This window comes from Mustelus asterias, chromosome 3 (assembly GCF_964213995.1).
Source record: "Mustelus asterias chromosome 3, sMusAst1.hap1.1, whole genome shotgun sequence".
NCBI lineage: Eukaryota > Metazoa > Chordata > Chondrichthyes > Carcharhiniformes > Triakidae > Mustelus > Mustelus asterias.
Window position 1 is genome coordinate 8,615,102 of NC_135803.1, and position 22,081 is coordinate 8,637,182.

General features: G+C 44.0%; 1 protein-coding gene across 1 annotated transcript; it reads right to left on the bottom strand.

Annotated features, from left to right (window-relative positions):
• Positions 1-575: 575 nt before the first annotated feature.
• LOC144482746 (membrane-spanning 4-domains subfamily A member 8-like) lies at positions 576-20,520 on the bottom strand. Its single transcript, XM_078201586.1, has 6 exons — positions 20,464-20,520; positions 16,521-16,652; positions 13,233-13,289; positions 5,473-5,595; positions 5,260-5,376; positions 576-2,871 (listed from the first exon to the last, which is right to left on the bottom strand). Exons 1-6 carry the CDS (start codon positions 20,491-20,493, stop codon positions 2,758-2,760), a joined length of 573 nt encoding a protein of 190 aa, XP_078057712.1. The 5' UTR covers positions 20,494-20,520; the 3' UTR covers positions 576-2,757.
• Between the last annotated feature and the right edge of the window lie 1,561 nt (positions 20,521-22,081).

Here is a 22,081-nt window from a genome sequence, read left to right on the forward strand (position 1 = left end):
GCAAGGAACAATACTTTTCACTGTATATTAATACATGTGACAATAATAATTAAATCAAATCAATTATTAATAACAATTAATTGTTAATTAATTTCACTGCATCACCAGAACTAATAGAAATGATCTGGGACTGATATCTTCACTAAAGAATATCTTCATCAACAGAGCAGCACCCGCTCCTGGTGACAGTCACATCTTGACTGAGATTATACACGTAACCGAGGTAATAACTGCAGAGAGCGGCAGGAAATGGAAATGAGAAACAGATTTCAGACGGTGACATTGTTTCAGATTGAAATGAGTGAACAAACATTTCAGAGAATAAAGAAAAGCACGGATATAGGAAAGGAACCGGTACAATCAGTGGACAGTTCTGTCAGTGCAGGGACAAGGCTAACAGCACAGTGATCGATGTCCCCTTATATTCAATCCAATCAATCATGTTTCATAACTTTATGAGATTCATGATATGTATTCAGCATTTTCAAGGTTCAATAAAATAATATTTCATGTAGATTTTATTTTGTGTAGATTTATTATACAGCGGAAAGATACAGCAACATCAGAAACCCCTGACTACCCCATAAAAGCAATCATTTGAAAGGGGGCTTACCCTATGATCTCTATTCTACAAGCTGATTTGAAAATTACATCCATTTCCAAACACTTTCTCATTTTCCATTTCAGAATGTGTTTTTCTTTTAAGGTCAGTAACATGATAATGCAGCAAGACACCATCTATTCGGGAAGTTGTGAATCTCAGTCCACCCATCAAATTGTTAAATCCATATTGAGAAACAGCAGAGTAAAATAAGTATAAAATAATGCCATTGTTTGTACCGATGCATGCAAAACAAATTTCCTTGAGTTATCTTTCAATCTCCCTGCAAAATTTATCTATGCTCTATCCATTCACATTATCTACTATTTGACATGGGCAGCACAGTGGCACAGTGGTTAGCACTGCTGCCTCATAATGCCAGGGACGTGGGTTTGATTCCCAGCTTGGGTCACTGTCTGTGTGGAGTTTGCACATTCTCCCCGTGTCTGCATGGCTTTCCGCTGGGTGACCTGGTGCCCCCCCCCGCAAACCAAAGATGTATAGTTTAGGTGGATTGGCCATGCTAAGGGGAACTAGCTGGGATAAATGCATGGGGATTGGGCCTGGGTGGGATTATGGTCATTGCAGTATTGATGGACTGAATGGCCTCCTTCAGCCGCATATGATTCTGTATTTAGATGAGTTGGGGTATTATTTATTAACATGCATGAAAGATCTTTACTAACTGTGTGTGACTGGTTGTAATCTTTGGCTGAAATTCACCCATGTCCAAAGGTGAATGAACACTTGTGCTATTTTCCAATGTGTGCATAACTTTACAATAGGCTATTTCTCAGAGATCTACAAAATTATGAGAGGCATAGACAGGGTGAATAGTCAGAGTCTTTTTCCCAGGGTGGAAGTGTCAATTACAAGGGGGCACAGGTTCAAGTTGAGAGGGGGAATATTGAATGGAGATGTGCGGGAAAGTTTTCCATGCAGAGTGGTGGGTGCCTGGAACGCACTGCCAGAGGAGGTGGTGGAAGCAGGCACATTAGCAAAATTTAAGAGCCATATGGATGGATACATGAATGGGGAGGGAATAGAGTGATACAGACCGAGTAAGGGCAGGTTTCTTTTAGTTTAGTTGGGGCATCATGATCGGCACAGGCTTGGAGGGCCGAAGGGCCTGTTTCTGTGCTGTAAGTTTCTTTGTTCTTTGTTCTAACCTTTTTGCGTATCTTTTGTCTGTGCATTTGTTGACACACTGGATTATATTTCCTCTGTGCTAAAATGTTCAGCTGGCATTCCTGTTGATGTCCTTTCTAATACTTTGAGTGAAATTGCAATTGCCAGCACACCGTCCTGGTAGCAGAATGGGAAACTGCAGTGACTGATCCACCATGCCGGATAAATGGGGGCAAGCTGAAAATCTGGTTGTCACGATGCTTGGCTCACACTGATAGTTTTAAACAGGTTGACAAGGTTCGGAAAATGCAGAATGACTTTTAAAAATTTATAATGGGCTCTCTCTTGTCGATCTTAATTAGATGTGCAATAACATGAAACCGCCATATGCAGTTGGCAGCCTGATTTACATCTGTATGGCTTTTTATTTCCATTGACTTCAAATCGGGGGAGTGGATTGCTGACTTGCTATCAGCCCGTTGTACAATATCGGCCAAAACCAAACTTGACTCCGAGGAATTGGTTCTCAGGACATGGAGGTTTTCTCTGACTGTCACACATCTGAGCCGACCAGGTATGTATGTGTATGAGTAATGTATTGGCTATGGTCCTGAACAAGACATAAAATTGAATTGAACAAATGTAGCAACTAGTGGACTTCACCATATATAAATCAGCATCAAGCATTTAGGTGGTTTGAATGAAAGAGTTCATCAATTTCTTACAGGATAGGAATCCCCCCTACTTCCCAGCAAACCACTCCCTGCCCCTCACTCCCCAACACACACACAATTACAACCTGGGCCACTGTAAATGGATGATTCTTAATGCCCCCTCCAGCAGCCTAGAGTAGAAAGCCCAATGGTGCCTTTTCAAAGCAACTAGTGCTTTGCCAATACATGTGACCTTGGTGAGATCACCTGCCTCAATAACAAAAAGGATAGAATCCTGAATTTTTACATATATACTGATAATATTAATAATTTGGAAGATTAAATAACCAGCACTTGGCAGAATTTCAAGAGTTCTTATCCGACTTGTATATTTCCCATCGCGTGGATGTTGTAGGGAGGAGGGTTCACATGGAAATTTTGCTGGGGAAAGGGTTGTGCAATTGCAGTGTTCACCAGCACAACCGTTGGCTGAAAAATAAAACAACACTAATAAGTAGAATTAGCACAGAATGAGCCAGGCAGTTCATCATGATTCAGCCGCCTCTCTCTAACCATCGGAGCCATTCCCCTGCCACTTTCCCCACTAGGACAATGTTTGTGCTGACTCTCTGCCAGAGCAATCCCCAAAGCTGTGTCTATCAGTGCTGCAACACTAGGGGGAGCACTTCCTGCACATGCTCAGATGAGTAAATCTATCGAAGTTCTGAGGAAAGGGCCTCCAGATTGGAAACGTTGGCCCTCTTTGTCCACAGATGCTGTCAGACCTGCTGCGATTTTCCAATATTTTCTGTTTTTGCTGTTGAGGAAATCTATCCCATGAATTGCTGGGAATGAAGTTTGAAGTTTATTTATTAGTTACAAGTAGTCTTACATTAACACTGCAATGAAGTGGCTGTGAAAATCCCCTAGTCGCCACACTCAGGCGCCTGTTTGGGTACACTGAGGGAGAATTTAGCATGCACCTAACCAGCATGTCTTTTGGAGGAAACTGGAGCACCCCGGGGGAAACCCTCGCAGACACAGGGAGAATGTGCAGACCCCACACAGACAGTGACCCAAGCTGAGAATCAAACCCATGTCCCTGGTGCTGTGAGGCAGCAGTGCTAACCACTGTAACACCGTGCTGCCCAAATAGTTTATCTTCATTGGAAGAACCTAAATGTGTTTCATTGGTAACTGTGCATTTTATTCATATAGATTTCTTCCGTGTTCAAAATTTCACTGATTATTATGCAGCTTATTTTGGAGCTCAGTTTGTAATGGAGTTTTTTCTAATGGAAAGATTTTTTTTTCATTCATGTGATAGTGGGATTGACTTGTCCATATCTGGCAGTTATCATCGATACATGCACGCTTTCCAAAAATTAGTAAGAGAGTCATCGAGTTTTACAGCACAGAAAGAGACCCTTCAGCCCATTGTGACTCTGCTAGCCATCAAGCACCTATCTATTCTATTTTTCAGCACTTGGCTATGGCTATGGCCTTTCAAGAGCTCATTTAAATGCTTCTTAAATGTTGTGTGGGTTTATGCCTCTACTACCCTTTCAGACAATGAGTTTCAGATTCCCACCACCCTCTGGGCGAAAAGATTTTTCCTCACATTCCCTCCAAATCTCCTGCTTCTTATCTTAAATCTATGCCCCCTGGTTAATGATCCCTCCAGTAATGAGAGAAATTCCTTGCTATCTACTCTATCTATGTCCTTTATAATTTTGTACACCTCAATCAGGTCTCCCCTCAACCTCCTCTGCTCTAAGGGGAACAACCCCAGCCTAGCCAGCCCCTCTTCATAGCTGAAATACTCCAGCCTAGGCAACATCCTGGTGAATCTCCTCTGCACCCTTTCTAGTGCAATCATATCCTTCTATATTGTGGCGACCAAAACTGCACACAGTACACTAGCTGTGGTCCAACAAGTGTTTAATCCAGCTTCATCATGATCTCCCTGCTCTTATATTCCTTGCCTAGGCTAATAAAGGCAGTTATCCCATTAACCTTTTAATCACCTTATCTACCCTGTCCTGCTGCCTTCAGTGACTTATGGACCTGCACGCCAAGGTCTTTTTCGTGTCCTCCCATTCATTGTGTATTCCCTTGCCTTGTTAGTCTTCCCAAAATGCATCACCTCACACTTTTCAGGGTGAAATTCCATTTGTTCTGTTCTGCCCATCTGACCAGCCTGTCTATATCACCCTGTAATCTAAGGCTTTCCTGCTTGCTATTTACCACACCACCAATTTTTATGTAATCTGCGATCATACAGCTCCCACCCTCACCTAGATTGTTCATGTAAATTACAAACAGCAAGGGATCAGCACAGTGGTACAGTGGTTAGCACTGCTGCCTCACAGCGCCAGGGAGCCATGTTCGATTCCGGCCTCGGGTTACTGTCTGTGTGGAGTTTGCACATTCTCCCCGTGTCTGCATGGGTTTCCATCGGGTGCTCCGGTTTCCTCCCACAGTCCAAAGATGTGTGGGTTAGATTGATTGGCCATGCTAAGTTGACCATAATGTCAGGGGGATTAGGATGGTAAATATGTGGGGTTACGGGAATAGGGCCTGGGTGGGATTGTGCTCAGTGCAGACCCGATGGGCTGAATGGCCTCCTCCTGTGCTGTAGTGATTCTATGATTCCATGATTCTATGATCCCTGCGGTACATCACTAGACATAGGCTTCCAGTCACAAAAATAACTTCCTACCAACACTCTGCCTCCTGCCGCTATGCCCGATTTTGGATCCAATTTGCCAAATTACCCGGGATCCCCTGGCCCTTCCTGAACAGCCTCCCATGCAAATACACAGTGGCAACAGAATTCAAGTTATTAATTCAAGATCAATTCATTACATAGCTTACGTTTGGTGTTGCACAACAACAGTTCAGAGATTTGCAGTTGAAGCTTGAAATTGCAATGGATATTGCTGCATTGAGCAGTGTCAGTAGCAGGAGTATGACCAAACATGGAATTGTACCCTGCAACAAATTGTACACAAATAAATTCAGTTGGACAGAAAGAAATAAAAAATATTTCTTAAAATCAGCTCAGGATCAACATAATGATGCACTCACCTCATGATAATAACAATAATACAAACTGAAACAATATGGATAAGCAAGGTTTATACAATATATTATTACTCCTGGGAGGCAGGAAATGGCACTGAGGATGTTCATTGCTAAGCAGCCTCTGATCTAGAAGTAAAAACATGTATTAAACAACATGAGAAAACATGGCAGGAAGAAAAAATCCATTGGCTCATCAACTCTACTTCTACTCTATCTAAAATCTGCCCAAATCATTGTATCTATATAAACCCATTTAGAACATAGAACATAGAACAGTACAGCACAGAACAGGCCCTTCGGCCCACGATGTTGTGCCGAGCTTTATCTGAAACCAAGATCAAGCTATCCCACTCCCTATCATCCTGGTGTGCTCCATGTGCCTATCCAATAACCGCTTAAATGTTCCTAAAGTGTCTGACTCCACTATCACTGCAGGCAGTCCATTCCACACCCCAACCACTCTCTGCGTAAAGAACCTACCTCTGATATCCGTCCTGTATCTCCCACCACGAACCCTATAGTTATGCCCCCTTGTAATAGCTCCATCCACCCGAGGAAATAGTCTTTGAACGTTCACTCTATCTATCCCCTTCATCATTTTATACACCTCTATTAAGTCTCCCCTCAGCCTCCTCCGCTCCAGAGAGAACAGCCCTAGCTCCCTCAACCTTTCCTCATATGACCTACCCTCCAAACCAGGCAGCATCCTGGTAAATCTCCTCTACACTCTTTCCAGCGCTTCCACATCCTTCTTATAGTGAGGTGACCAGAACTGCACACAATATTCCAAATGTGGTCTCACCAAGGTCCTGTACAGTTGCAGCATAACCCCACGGCTCTTAAACTCCAACCCCCTGTTAATAAAAGCTAACACACTATAGGCCTTCTTCACAGCTCTATCCACTTGAGTGGCAACCTTTAGAGATCTGTGGATATGGACCCCAAGATCTCTCTGTTCCTCCACAGTCTTCAGAACCCTACCTTTGACCCTGTAATCCACATTTAAATTTGTCCTACCAAAATGAATCACCTCACATTTATCAGGGTTAAACTCCATTTGCCATTTTTCAGCCCAGCTTTGCATCCTATCTATGTCTCTTTGCAGCCTACAACAGCCCTCCACCTCATCCACTACTCCACCAATCTTGGTGTCATCAGCAAATTTACTGATCCACCCTTCAGCCCCCTTCTCTAAGTCATTAATAAAAATCACAAAGAGCAGAGGACCAAGCACTGATCCCTGCGGCACACCGCTAGCAACCTGCCTCCAATCCGAAAATTTTCCATCGACCACCACCCTCTGTCTTCGGTCAGACAGCCAGTTACCTATCCAATCGGCCAACTTTCCCTCTATCCCACACCTCCTCACTTTCATCATAAGCCGACCATGGGGGACCTTATCAAACGCCTTACTAAAATCCATGTATATGACATCAACTGCCCTACCTTCATCAACACACTTAGTTACCTCCTCAAAAAATTCTATCAAATTTGTGAGGCACGACTTGCCCTTCACGAATCCGTGCTGACTATCTCGGATTAATCCGCATCTTTCTAAATGGTCGTAAATCCCATCCCTAAGGACCCTTTCCATCAATTTACCAACCACCGAAGTAAGACTAACCGGTCTATAATTACCAGGGTCATTTCTATTCCCTTTCTTAAACAGAGGAACAACATTCGCCATTCTCCAGTCCTCTGGCACCATCCCCGTGGACAGCGAGGACCCAAAGATCAACGCCAAAGGCTCTGCAATCTCATCCCTTGCCTCCCACAGAATCCTAGGATACATTTCATCAGGCCCAGGGGACTTATCGACCTTCAGTTTATTCAAAACTGCCAAGACATCCTCCCTCCGAACATCTATTTCCTCCAGCCTATTAGCCTGTAACACCTTCTCTTCCTCAAAAACATGGCCCCTCTCCTTGGTGAACACTGAAGAAAAGTATTCATTCATCACCTCGCCTATCTCTACTGCCTCCATACACAAGTTCCCACTACTGTCCTTGACCGGCCCTAACCTCACCCTGGTCATTCTTTTATTCCTCACATAAGAGTAAAAAGCCTTGGGGTTTTCCTTGATCCGACCCGCCAAGGACTTCTCATGTCCCCTCCTAGCTCTCCTAAGCCCCTTTTTCAGCTCATTCCTTGCTAACTTGTAACCCTCAATCGAGCCATCTGAACCTTGTTTCCTCATCCCTACATAAGCTTCCCTCTTCCTTTTCACAAGACATTCCACCTCTTTCGTGAACCATGGTTCCCTCACTCGGCCATTTCCTCCCTGCCTGACAGGAACATACCTATCAAGGACATCCAGTATTTGTTCCTTGAAAAAGTTCCACTTTTCATTAGTTCCTTTCTCTGACAGTTTCTGTTCCCAACTTATGCCCCCTAATTCTTGCCTAATCGCATCATAATTACCCCTCCCCCAATTGTAAACCTTGCCCTGCCGTACGGCCCTATCCCTCTCCATTGCAATGACAAAAGACACCGAATTGTGGTCACTATCTCCAAATTGCTCTCCCACAACCAAATCTAACACTTGGCCCGGTTCATTTCCCAGTACCAAATCCAATGTGGCCTCACCTCTAGTCGGCCCATCCACATATTGTGTCAGGAAACCCTCCCGCACACACTGCACAAAAACTGCCCCATCCAAACTATTTGACCTACAAAGGTTCCAATCAATATTTGGAAAGTTAAAGTCCCCCATGACAACTACCCTGTGACCCCCACACATATCCATAATCTGCTTAGCAATTTCTTCCTCCACATCTCTATTACTATTTGGGGGCCTATAGTAAACTCCTAGCAACGTGACCGCTCCTTTCCTATTTCTAACTTCAGCCCATATTACCTCAGTGTGCAGATCCCCCACGAAGTGCCTTTCTGCAGCCGTTAAACTATCCTTGATTAACAATGCCGCTCCTCCACCTCTTTTACCAGCTTCCCTACACTTAGTGAAACATCTATACCCCGGAACGTCCACCAACCTGGTGGACAATTTAATGTCACACTTTCGGAAGGATGTCAAGGTTTTCGAAAGGGTGCAGCAGAGACTTACTGGAATGGTTCCGAGGATGAGGGACTTCATTTAGGATAGACTGGAGAATTTGAATTAGTTTGTTGAGATTTTCAATCGGATGATTTGTTTTTTATCGAACGACGAAGGCTAAACTGTTTCCAATAGCACAGTCAGTAACCAGAGGACAAAGATTTAAGGTGATATGGGAAGGAATCAGAGATAGCAAGAGGAAATATTCTATTTCAGATTGAGTTGATGTGATCTAGAATGCTTCCAGGTCATAGAAACATAGAAGACAGGAGCAGGAGGAGACCATTTGGCCCTTTGAGCCTGCTCCGCCATTCATTATGATCATGGTTGATCGTCCAACTCAATAGCCTAATCCTGCTTTTTCCCTATAACCTTTGATCCCATTTGCCCCAAGTGCTATATCCAGCCTCCTCTTGAATACATTTAATGCTTTGGCATCGACTACTTCCTGTGATAATGAATTTCACAGGCCCACCACTCTTTGGGTGAAGAAATGTCTCCTCATCTCCATCCTAAATGGTCTACCCTGTATCCTCAGACTGTGACCCCTGGACACCTGGGTCACCTCCTCCATCGGGAACATCCTCCCTGCATCTAACCTGTCTAGTCCTGTTAGAATTTTATAAGTCGCTATCAGATCCCCCCTCATTCACATGAACTGCAGCAAAAACAATCATAACCTAGTCAAACTCTCTTCATACATCAGTCCCGCCATCCCCAGAATCAGCCTGGTAAACCTGGTAAAGTCATGGATAAAAGGGCGTTGGTGAGGCCACACCTCAAGTATTGTGTGCATTTTGGTGTCCTTATCTGAGGAAGGATGTCTTTGCTATGGAGGGAGTACAGCGAAAGTTTACCAGGTTGATTCCTCGGATGGCAGGTCTGTCATCTGAAGAGACCCTAAATCGGTTAGGATTATATTTACTGGAGTTTAGAAGAGTGAGAGGGGATCTCATAGAAATTTATAAAATTCTAAGAGGGTTAGACAGGGTAGATTCAGAAAGAATGTTCTTGATGGTGGGGGAGGCTAGAACTAGGGTTCATAGTTTGAGGATAAGGGGTAAACCCTTTTGAACTGAGTTCAGGAGAAATTTCTTTACCCAGAGGGTGGTGAATGTGCAGAATTCACTACCACAGAAAGTACTTGAGGCCAAACCGTTGTGTGATTTCAAGAGGAAATTAGATATAACCCTTGGGGCTAAAGTAATCAGGGATATGGGAGGAGGGGGGGATCAGGATATTGAATTCAATGATCAGCCATGATCAAAATGAATGGCGGAGCAGGCTTGAACAGCCGAATGGCCTACTCCTGATTTTAGTTTCTATGTTTCTATAATGGTCCACCGCAATGCCACTTTCCTGCGTTAACTTCACATCCCTTGATGTCATTAATCTCCAGAAAATTATTGATTTCTGTCTTCAACATGCAACGTGTAAGGAAATGACAAAGCTGATGAGGATTAACAGCCAGAAGAAAGAATGGAAAAAACAAGTTGTAACTATACCTGGAGAGAGGTATTTTCCAAGTAAAATATGAGAAATAGGTATTATTACATCAAATAAAATGGATTTATTAGACCCCTTCCCAGATTCACAAGTTTGCAAGCTATCAGGTAATTACCAAAACTGCAGAGCGCTATTTTTGAAATTCATTTTGTGGGATATCTACATTGATGGCTGGGTCAACACAGAAAAGGAGTTGAGGCCGGCATAGATCATCCATAATTGTATTGAAAGTCAGGGCGTTCTTAAAGGGCCTGGTGGCCACTTCTGCTTCTATTTCTTGTGTTCTTGTGCTTAAGTGGATCTTTGGCAGGATGTGATGAGTGATGTCCTACAGGGGTTTGTGCTGGAGCCTCAAAGTTTTACAATTTACATCAATGACTTTGCTGAGGGCAGCGGAGGCACGGTAACTAAATTTGCAGATGGTACAAAGATAGGTAGGGAAGTATGTTGTGAAGAGGACATATATAGTTTGCAAATGGATAAGATATGTTGAGTGAGTGGGCAAAAATCTGCCAGATGGAGCATAATGTGGGAAAGTGTGAAACTGTTCAGTTTGCCACAAAGATAAAGAAAGCAGATTATCACTCAATTGGAGAAGCGCTGCAGGATGTCTGCTGCAGAGGGATTCAGGTGTCCTCGTGCATGAGGCAGAAAAAGTTAGTAAGCAGGCGTAGCACATAATTAATAAAGCTAATGGAATGCTATTCTTCATTACAAGAGGAATTGAACATAAAAGTAAGAGTGTTATGCTTTAGTTATACAAGGCATTGGTGAGATCATGGGGGCGATTCACCCTGCAAAAGCAGTGCAGCAGGCCGAAGACCCAAGCAGAGGCCATGTAGCGGGCTCCCCACTGGGCGCCATGGCCTCTGCGAGTCTCCAGGCACCGATAAATATTATTGCATAAATTATTATAATGATCACTTACATACAATTTAAAGGTAATTAGCTGGCTCGGGACTGAAGTCTCTGGGCCCACTAGTCTCTCTGCACCTGCCCCCTGCCAGGAGTATTTCATTCCAGCTCACTAATGGGGAGCTGGCGGCCCAACCCCGCTGGAGTGAAGGGAGCTCAGCAAGGCTCCCCAGGAGGTCTGGGGTGTGAGGGTGGGGGGGAGTGCCCCTTGGGCATTGCCACCTTGGCAGTACCAGCCTGGGCCCCCTGGCAGTGCCCAAGGGGCAAAGTGGTAATGCCCAGGGGGCAGCTTAGCACTGCCCACCAGCTATCGGGCAGTGCCAAAGGGCCGGGACTAATGGGGGCAGGGCCTATTTGGTGGGGTGGGGCCTCTGGGGGAGTTGGGTGGAGGTGGGGGTCCCTCTGCCACTCTGCAGTCTGGCTGGATGACAGAGGGAGGGAGGCCAATGATTGGGGTTGGCCTTCGGGCTGGGTGGGAGTTCAGGGCTGCATGCGGGGGGCCTGCGATCAGGCCGTGGGAGGGTTGGAGGGTTAACATTGCAGGGCCGTGGGGTTGGCCAGCGATTGAGCTGGCTTGCGATCGGGAGGCAGGCAGTGCGGGGCCACTGCGCATGCGCCGATCTTAGTGCTGACAGATCAGCGCATGCGCAAAGGCCCGCTCAGCACTATGCTGCCAGCCTCTCCAGCAAGAATAGGCCCCACCCCCTGATTTTTCACATGATCCACACCAGGGTACTCTGCAGTGCACAGAGTGTGGAAGATTCATTTTGCAAATCCCACTGAAAAGAACAATGGGATTTACTCCAGTATTTACGTAAATTCCACACTTAGAATTTGTTTGGGAGAATTGTCAAAGAAAATTAATTAAAGACAATTAATTTTCTTTGTTCTTTGGGGTTTTAGTTCAGTTGGACAGCATGGTTGGTGCAGGCTTGGAGGGCCTGTTCCTGTGCTGTAATTTTCTTTGTCTTTGTTCTTTGTCCCCCATATCTTGAATGCTGTGTGCAGTTTTGGTTGCCTTATTTAATGAAATATGGAAATGTTTTGGATGTGGATCAGAAAAAGTTTACTGGATTGATACCTGGAATGAGCAGGATGTGGAGATGCCGGTGTGGGATTGGGGTGGACAAGATGAGAGGCCACACTGAAAGTGGCCAGGGACATTTGGCCTTTGACTTTAGGCCAAGTGTTCTCGTTCGAGATGCACAACAATGCAAAATCGCTGAACAGAAACTGATCGCCAAGTTCTGCACTCATGAGGACGGCCTTAACTGGGATCTCGGGTTCATGTCTACATGTAACATTTAACCCTACATGTAACCCCACCATATTGTTCTGTGTTGGAAAAACCTTCCCAACTGTCCTGTTCTGACACCATGCACACCTTGATTACGGGTGATGATCTCTCTGCCTGAATTAATTTGCACAGTGTTTAGCACCATCTTGCACTTTGATTATTTATAATTCTCTCTCTGCCTTAAATGATCACTTCTTAGGTCATCCCTTCACTTGTTATACGGCCTGTTAACACTTTACACACACTGATTATATTTATCTGCTTGCACTTATCTATTAGCACTCGTGATTACCTGTAAAGACTTGTTATTCAGCCGGCCTACACTGCACTATACTGTCTCTATGTATCCCTTGACAGTCTTGATTACCTGTGAATATCGGGCTATCGTCACTCCGCCTATATATTCCATTCCTGCGCGCCTCTGTCCACTACACCTGATGAAGGAGAAGCACTCCGAAAACTTGTTATTTCAAATAAACTTTTGAGACCATAACCTGGTGTCATGTGACCTCTCATCTTGAATGAACAGGTTATATTATGAGGATAAATATGTAAGTGTGATGACTTCAGCCAGGCTAATGAGGTTGGCTTGCAGAGTCCTAATTGATGGTTAAATCAGGGAACCTCATGCTCCCTATTTAAAGCAGGTGTGTCAGACTCCCAGCCTGCATTCAGTAGGGAGCAACTGGAGAGCTGGCTCTGTACAGATGTATGGTGTAAATAAAGTAACTTGATGACGGGACTTTCGCCTCCTTGGAGTTATTACAGTAAGGTTGGGCTCGTTTTTACTAGAGTTTCGAAGAGTGAGGGGTGACTCAATTGAAGTATTTCGGATCCTGAAGAGTATTGTAAAGGTGAACTTTGAAAGGGTTTTTCCTCTTGTGGTTGAGTCCAGAACCTGGGGACACTGTTTTAAAATTACAAAACTAGGAAGCATTATAAACTGTGAGGAGGCCGTTTCAAAAGGACGTTATTTGAATAAGTGCTTACCATGGGGAGTGTTGGATCCTTCTCAACAGCAACAGCAAGTGAACCTGCAATAATAAACTTAAAAAACATATTTCACATCAGAGAGACAACTCAGAAAAAATAATTATATTTGGAATGTGGATTTTTGTCTTTTCTATATGATTTCCCCCTCATGCTGGAGAACTATGTTACACACTGACTCCATATCCTTGTTCAGTATTCCTCCATTTGAAATTGAAAGAGAGTGAATGAAGGTGTTCAGTGGGTTTATAGGGTGTTGAGCATGATGTAATGACCTCAACGAGGCCAATGAGATTGGCCTCTTGGAGTATGAGCTCCCTGATTGAGATAATTATTCTCTGTCCAATCAGGGAGTCTCATCTATATATTGAGGAATGTCAGGGCTACTGACACTCCAGATTCTGACTTTGTACCTGAAGCACTCTTAGGACTGGAAACAAGTTTGAAAATAAAGGGAATCGGGTAAAGGGGCACCAGCCTCGGAGAAATTATTTTGCATGACATCTGAGACTGGTTTTAAGATGGTTTCTTCTTCACCAATCAATTTCCCTTTGGGAAATCTGTCGAAAGGATAAGCAGATTGCTAACCAATCTTTGGAGACTGACCCTGAAGTTCGATTTGCTCCATGTGGTATCAGGAAATGGCTGAAGGCACAGGATACAGCAAAGACCATGGGCCGTGAATATACTGGTCTACAACCAGCTGAACCCTTAGCCAAGCCATTCCAATGCAGCCACAACATGGGCAACTTTCTCACTATGTGAAGAATTGCCCTCATGTGCCATGTACACAAAAAGGTGAATAAATCCAATCTGACAATTAGTATCCCATCAGTCTACTCTCAATCATCAGCAAAGTGGTGGAAATAGTCAATGGAAAGTAGAGGGAAACCTCTCCAACTGTTGGACTCATATCGAGCACAATGGAAGATGGCTGTGGGTGTTGCAGGCCAATCATCTCAGTCCCAGAACATTGTTCCAGGAGGTCCATAGATTGGTGTCCATCTTCAGCTGCTTCATCCATAACCTTCCTTCCTCTGTAAGATCAGACCTGGGGATGATCAATGATGATTGTAGAGTGCTCATTCCCATTCACTACTCTACAGATACTGGAGCAGCCAATGCCTGCATGCAATCAGATCTGGATAACATTCAGGCTTGTATTTTTTTTTTATTGATTGGTGAAATGTGGACATCACTGGTTAGGACAGCATAAATTGCCCATGCCTAATTGCCGTTAGCGAGCTGCCTTTGTGAATCGCTGCAATCCATGTGGTGCAGGTACTCCCTCAGTGGTGTTAAGGAGGAAGTTCCAGGATTTTAACTCAGCGATAGTGAAGAAATGGTAACATATTTCCAAGACAGGGCGCTGAGTGGCTTGGTCAGGAACTTGCAGGTGATGCTGTTCCCATGTGTCTTTTGCTCTTGTCCTTCGAGATGATAACAGTCATGGGTGTGGCAAGTGTTGCCTAAGGAGTCTTGGTGAGTCCCTGCAATGCGTCTTATAGATGGTACACACGGCTGCCATTGTGTGTCGGTAGTGGAGGGAGTGAATGTTTCTGGAAGTGGTATCAATCAAGGGGGCTGCTTTATCTGGATAATGTTGGGCTTCTTGAATTGTTTTGGAGCTGCACTCATTCAGGCAATGAAGAGTATTCCACCACACTCCTGATTTCTGTGTTGAAGATGGTGGACAGGCTTTGAGAGACAGGAGGTGAGTTGCCCACCGCAGGATTCCTATCATCGGACCTGTTCTTGAAGACAAAGTATTTATATGGCTAGTCCAGGTCAATTTCTGCTCAATGGTAACCCTCCAGGATTTTGATAGTGGGGGATTCAGCAATGTAATGCCATTGGATGTAAAGGAGCAATAGTTAGCTTCTCTCTTGCTGGAGCTGGTCAGTACCTCGCACTTTTTGGCAAAAATGTTACTTGTCACTTTTTAGCCCAAGCCTGGATATTATCCAAATCTTATGGCATTTGAACATGGACGGCTTCAGTGTCTGAGGAGCCATGAATGGTGTTGAACATTGTGCAAACATTGGCGAACATGCCCACTTCTGACCTTATGATGTAAGGAAGGTCACTGATGATTCAGCTGAAGCTGATTAGTCCAATACACTACCCTCAGAGACTCTTGCAGTGATATGCTGGAACTCGGATGATTGAACTCCAACCATCACCATGTTCCAGAGCTTAAAGTTTATTTATTAGTCACAAGTAAGGCTTACATTAACACTGCAATGAAGTTACTGTGAAATTGCTCTCCCCACCTGTGTCCGGTGCCTGTTCGGGTCAATGCAGTAAACAGCTCGTCTTTCAGAATCTGGGAGGAAACTGGAGCACCCGAAGGAAACCCATGCAGACACTGGGAGAACGTGCAAACTCCACACAGACAGTGACCCAAGCTGGGAATTGAACCTGGGTCTCTGGCACTGTGAGGCAGCTGTGCTAACCACTGTGCTACCGTGCCGCCCTTAAGTCTGATCCACTGGTTATGAAGCCACTTAGCTCTGACTATCACTCGCTGCTTATGCTGTTTGACACACATATACTCCTGTTTTGTATCTTCACCAGGTTGACACCTCATTTTTAGGTATGCTTGAGTGCTGCTCCTGCCATGCCCTCCTGCACTATTCATTGAACCTGGTAAGTGACAAGTAACATTTATGCCATACAAGTGCCAGGTAATGATCATCTCCAGCAAGAGAATTTGACAACCTCTCCTTGACATACAATGGCCTCACCTGAAGCCCCTGAGTACCACTGAATCCCCTACCATTGACATTTTGGATATATCATTGACCAGATAATTAACTGGACCAGCCATTCAAATAGGGTGAGTGCAAGAGCAGGGCAGAGCCCGGGAATTCTGCACCAAGTATTTCACCTCTTGACTCACTGAAGCCTGTCCACTATCTACAAGGCACAAGGTAGGATTGAGATGGCATATTTTCCACTTTCCAACAACACTTGACATCATCCAGGAGAAAGCTGCCCACTTGAGTGGCCTTGCAGGTCGATGTATTCAGGTAATCCTCGGGTGCTGTAAGGTTAGTTAGGGATACATTACTTGAAGGACAATGAGGGGAGTAGGTAGCATGCAACAATGGCCCTTAGGAAAACTGCTGGAGCCGGGAGGAGATCTGCTGTCCCTGCTGACTCTATATATACAGCCAATCAAGAAAATGGAATGAAAGTTACCAATGAATGTTTGATGCTAATGAATGTCAGGTAGATTAAGAAATCCCAACAATTTTACAGTTTACATTAATCAGTAGTACTTACCAGAAGTCCAGTCCACCAGGGTGTCCCGATATGCACCGAAAAGTCACTGATCCTAAAAGGACCCCGCACAACAACAGAGATTTCTATTATTCCAATGATTACGGCGATTATACCCGTCACAATCTGCGTTATCTGCAAGAACCAGAAAACTGTGTTTAAATTGAAAAACAAACCTGTTGTCAGTAGTTTTAACTTGCTCCATGGTGTGAAATTGACAGTGCAGATCAGCCGCCCTTTCCATAGAAAGAGTCTGATTTTCACCTCCAGTGATTTCTACTCTCTGCAGTTTAGCCAATGAATTCATAACTTGAAATTCCAGAATTTGAAATGGCAATTTTTTGGATTTAATGTAGAAAATGAAAAAAAAATGGAATCATTCACAGAATCGACTCTATTTTCTAATTAGTTTACTGAATTAATGTCAATACTGGAGCACAGCCAGAAATAACTTGATGTTCTGTGGGTGAAATTAATCTTTTGAACGAAGGGTGAATATTATTCTCTATCACTGTGACAGATCATCGTCTATGTGCTGTGTATGAAGTCAGTCCTGGCAGGGATGATAGTCCGTCAGCAACAGAATCTGTCTGATTCTCCATCCATTGATATTAATACAAGGATACTCCAATGGGGACTGTAAAGAATGTGCAATTTTGTTTACCATGTTTTTCCTGTGAATGCTCAATGCACAGGTCAGAATGAGGAAAACATTCCCCACTATGAATTTTGCGACAGAATCAGGAACCAGGCAGCAACTGAAGGAGACCATTCAGCCCATCATGTCTGTGCCAGCCCATTAAAAGAGCTACTCCAGGAGCATTTTTCCTTACAATTTTGAATGTTTTTATCTTGTCAGGTATACTGCCTTTTGAATGTAATGGTGGAACCTGCTTCAATTACCCTTTCAGGCAGCACATTTCAGATGGTGACAACTCAAAGTAGAAACAAATTAATGTGAGATTTTCTTCACTTTTTCCTCCATAATGCTCAATGCACAGATCGGAATGAGGAAATGTTTCCTCTATCTCTATTTTATTGTACAATCATGGAGCCACAAATAAACAGAAGGATGCCATTCAGCCAGGCATACCTGTGCCAGCTCTTTGAAAGAGCCATCCAATTGTCCCACTCTTCCAACATTTTCCCCATAAACCTGTATAGAATCCCTACACTGCAGAAGGAGGCCATTTGGCTCATCAAGTCTGCACCAACCACAATCTCACCCGGGCCCCATCCCCACAACCCCACGTGTTTACCCTAGGTAATCCCCCTGACACTAAGGGACAATTTAGCATAGCCAATGCACCTAACCCGCACATCTTTGGAGTGTGGGAGGAAACCAGAGCACCCGGAAGAAACCCACGCAGACACGGGGAGAGTGTGCAAATTCCACACAGACAGTGACCCAAGCCGGAAATCGAACCCGGGTGCCTGGCGCGGTGAGGCAGCAGTGCTAAGCACAGTGACACCGTGCCTGCCCATGTTTTCATTTTGTCAGGTGTACCTTTGACTGCATTTTGAAAGTAAATATTAAATCGGCTTCCTTTCGGGCAGCATGTTTCAGATGATAACTAAGTTTAAGTTTAGTTATTAGTGTCACAAGTAGGCTTATATTAACACTGCAATGAAGTTACTGCCAAAGTGTAAGCAAATTCATTTATCTTTATTCCTTTCCCTTGTCTTGTGACACATGAGACAGACAAAGCACGTGCTTATGTCTGCCTCTATGGTTAGTTTATCCTGGAACAGTTCACGAGCCTGTCGCCAGAATCTATAACTTGAGGGGCACTACACCACATCAGGTATTACTCTTACTTCTGGACATTGGTGTATTGGAAGGATTCACAGCTTAATAATCAACCTTTCTAGACATGTTAAATGCAAATTCTGGCACCATCAAGTCCCCAAGTGGGATTCAGAGGCTGAGCTTCTGTCTCAGAGGCAGGGAATCTATCCACTGTGCCACGAGACCTCCTGCCAACATGTTATATTCAGGTGTAGAATTTGAAACAAATGCAAAAAACTGTGGATATTGCAAATCTGAAATAAAACACAGATGTGGAAATATTTAGCAGGGGTGGCAACATCTGTGGAAACAGAGAATAAATTAATTGAATTATTCAGAGGAGTTTGTCGTGTGATGATACTGTGTCTTTAAGAAATGTATTTGTGTCATGTTTCTGGTAAAGGATTTTGTTTATAAGTCAGTTCTGTTTACTCGGTGCTGCTTTGTCTACAACTTGCAGTCCACATGCTGAGCATAATGATCTTAATTGTTGGAGTGTTTGTTTTAATCTGGGTTATTTTGTTATTTTAGTGTTTTCCCCAGAGCTTTTCAGAGTAGGGTTTGATTAAGTTGATTGACAGGAAAGTCATGTGACTGGGTGGAGCTAGGCTTACAGTGAGAAAGAAGCAGCCAGTTCCTGTTTTGAATCCTTACAGATCAGTAGCTCTCTCTCTCTCTCTCTCTGGAGATTGGAGTCTGGGACTGCTGGAAAATAGGTCTCTTTCTCTGAGGTTCTGCTGTTTGAAGATAGTTCTTTCTCTGGAGACTGCTGTCTGGGAGTCAGAGGACAGGTGTTTTTCTATATCTCTGTCCAAAGTTGTTAAAATGTTGGATGCCTAGCACCCCATGTAAGTCTGTGTGTTTTTACTAACTGATTCTGAAGAGGGGTTTATGTTTGTGGGGATATTGCTTAAATTGGAACATAGAGATAGCTAGAAGTTAAGAATTATACCTTGTCATGCTTAAGTATTTTAGTTGGTAAAAGTTATGCAAATTCTTTTTGTTACATTTTAATTGTATTGTTAAATAAAAATTGTTTTAATAAAAGCTTCCTCGTGGGTCAGCAGAATCACACCTGGAGCAAGACACCTTATGCTCACACTAATGCCAAAACCAAAAAGTTGGGGTCTAGGCTGACTTCATAATATACCTTGGAGTTTCTGATCTGGTCCCAAACAATCATCCCACCATCCAACAGAGAGTAGGAGGTGACTGCGCTGTGGCAGCCAGCGGGGCCCTAGGGTGATCTGCTACAGAAATTAGGGAGCTGGAAGTTTGTTCCAGTGTCAGTACCTTGGTCATCACGGGATGACTGTTGTTAACATCATAGAGTGACCACTTCCTGGGAGCCCACTGGGTTTAATGCACCCAGAGAGTCTGCTGGGTAATTTGGGAGGACAGTTAAAAGCCAATCCCACTGAACGGGTTTGGAGTCACATGGAGGCCAATCAAGATAACAACGGAAGATTTGCATCCCTAAAGGACAATAGGGAACCAAATGGATTTTTGTGACAATCCAGCAAATTCATGGTAATAATTATTCATTCCAGATGCATTTAATTAGAGTTTAATTCCCCAATGACCATTGGGATTTAAATTCCTCGGCCTCTGGATTACTAGTCTTGTGACATAATCATTACTCCATTAAGCTGGGAAGGTGATGGTCTAGTTGTATTACTGCTAGACTATTCATCCATAAACTCAGCTAATGTTCTGGGGACCTGGGTTCGAATCCCGCCACGGCAGTTGGTGGAATTTGAATTCAATAAAAAATATCTGAAATTATGAATCTACTGATGACCATGAAACCATTGTCGATTGTCAGAAAAACCCATCTGGTTCACTAATGTCCTTTAGGGAAGGAAATCTGCTGTCCTTACCTGGTCTGGCCTACATGTGACTCCAGAGCCACAGCAATGTGGTTGACTCTCAACTGCCCTCGGGCAACTAGAGATGGGCAATAAATGCTGGCCAGCCAGCGATGCCCATGTCCCACAAATGAAGTTTTAAAAAATCACCAGCAGTTATGTTGAAAGCAAAGCCATGCAAAACATGTCAATAACATTTTATATTATTACATTACACCTTTTGTTTTATTTCTGATCCATAGTATGGTAAAATATAAACAATATATTCCACTTTGGGAAGTGCACTTACACCCAGGCCCATGAGTTTTCCTCTGAACATCAGTTGTCGAGCAGAATGATTCTGACTGATCACATACTTTCCCAAGTGTGGCATCACTTGAGGGGCGCTGGGCTGTGCTCCTGGTGGTAGGAACTGGTTTTGTGCAAAGGCGTCACCATAATTGTTGGGCACATAAGCCATTTTCACTGCAACTGTTTGAAATATACAGGAGAGTTAATGAGTCTTTTCTGATTTGTAAATTATTCTTTAATTAAGGATCTAAACTTGCATGCGTTAAGCACAATTGTGAGATCTCATGCAGTGATCTATGCACAACTCTGTCCAAAACACAGATACAGAGGAACAGAAATGTTCCTTAAGATAAAAGCAAAATACTGCAGATGCTGGAATCTGAAACAAAAACAAAAAATGCTGGAAAATCTCAGCAGGTCAGACAGCCTCTGTGGAGAGAGAACAGAGCCAACGTTTGAACTCTGTTTGACTCTGATAGGGGCATCCAGACTCGAAACGTTGGCTCTATTCTCTCTCCACAGATGCTGTCAGACCTGCTGCGATTTTCTAGCAATTACAGAAATGTTCCGAGAACATGTCCTCAGAAATGGGCAGCACGGTGGCACAGTTGTTAGCTCTGCTGCCTCACAGCACCAGGGACCCGGGTTTGATTCCGGCCTCGGGTGACTGTGTGAAGTTTGCATGTTCTCCTGTCTGCGTGGGTTTCCTCCGGGTGCTCTGGTTTCCCTCACACTCCAAAGATGCGCAGGTTAGGTTGATTGGCCATGATAAATTGCCCCTTAGTGTTGGGGGATTAGCAGGGTAAATATGTGAGGTTACGGGGATAGGACCTGGGTGGGATTGTTGTCGGTGCAGACTCGATGGGCCGAATGGCCTCCTTCTGCCCTGTAGATTCGATGAAATCTATGAAATCTATAGGTCCAGGAAATTCTGCTGGTCTCTGGATTGCAGGAGTGAAAGACACAGTTAGGAGGAGAGGGTGTCCACAGAAAATACATTGAAGCAATATGTTTTCTCCCGGTATGAACATGAGAGATGAGCAGTAGGTGATAGAACGGAAAGTTGTGTTAGGATTTCATGAATATGATGATCGAATTCCTGCTGGAAAAGAACATTCAGGGTTATTAGCCAGAGAACGTGGCAAAGCCGAGATTTTGAAAGGCAAAGTCAACTTTGGTAATTTGCTACCTTAAGCTTTGCTCTACTATAATCTATAATAGACGCAACATTTAGAAAAAATAACTTGCACGTCATAATTCACAGAACATTGGGATTCTGGACAGAGTTTTTTGCTGTTTTTTTCAACCCCCCCCCCCCCCCCCCCCCGGCTTGCGTCTCGGAAGGTTGTAGGTGGCGGAGCTCATTCGCTTGTCTGAGCACAGAGTGCGGGCAGGTCACCGGAATTCAGTCCCTGACCTCTCCTGAGGGTGGAGATGCCACTACTATTAGACATCTGTGAGTGGGCAGCTATCACTGGCTGGAAATACTCAGCAGGTCTGGCAGCATCCGTGGAGGGAGAATATGACCTCTTCACGACTGAAGGGAGGGACTGAACATCTCTTTCAGTTGGAACTAAGGTTGTCCAAATTCCCACTTTTAACTCAATTTCATTGAA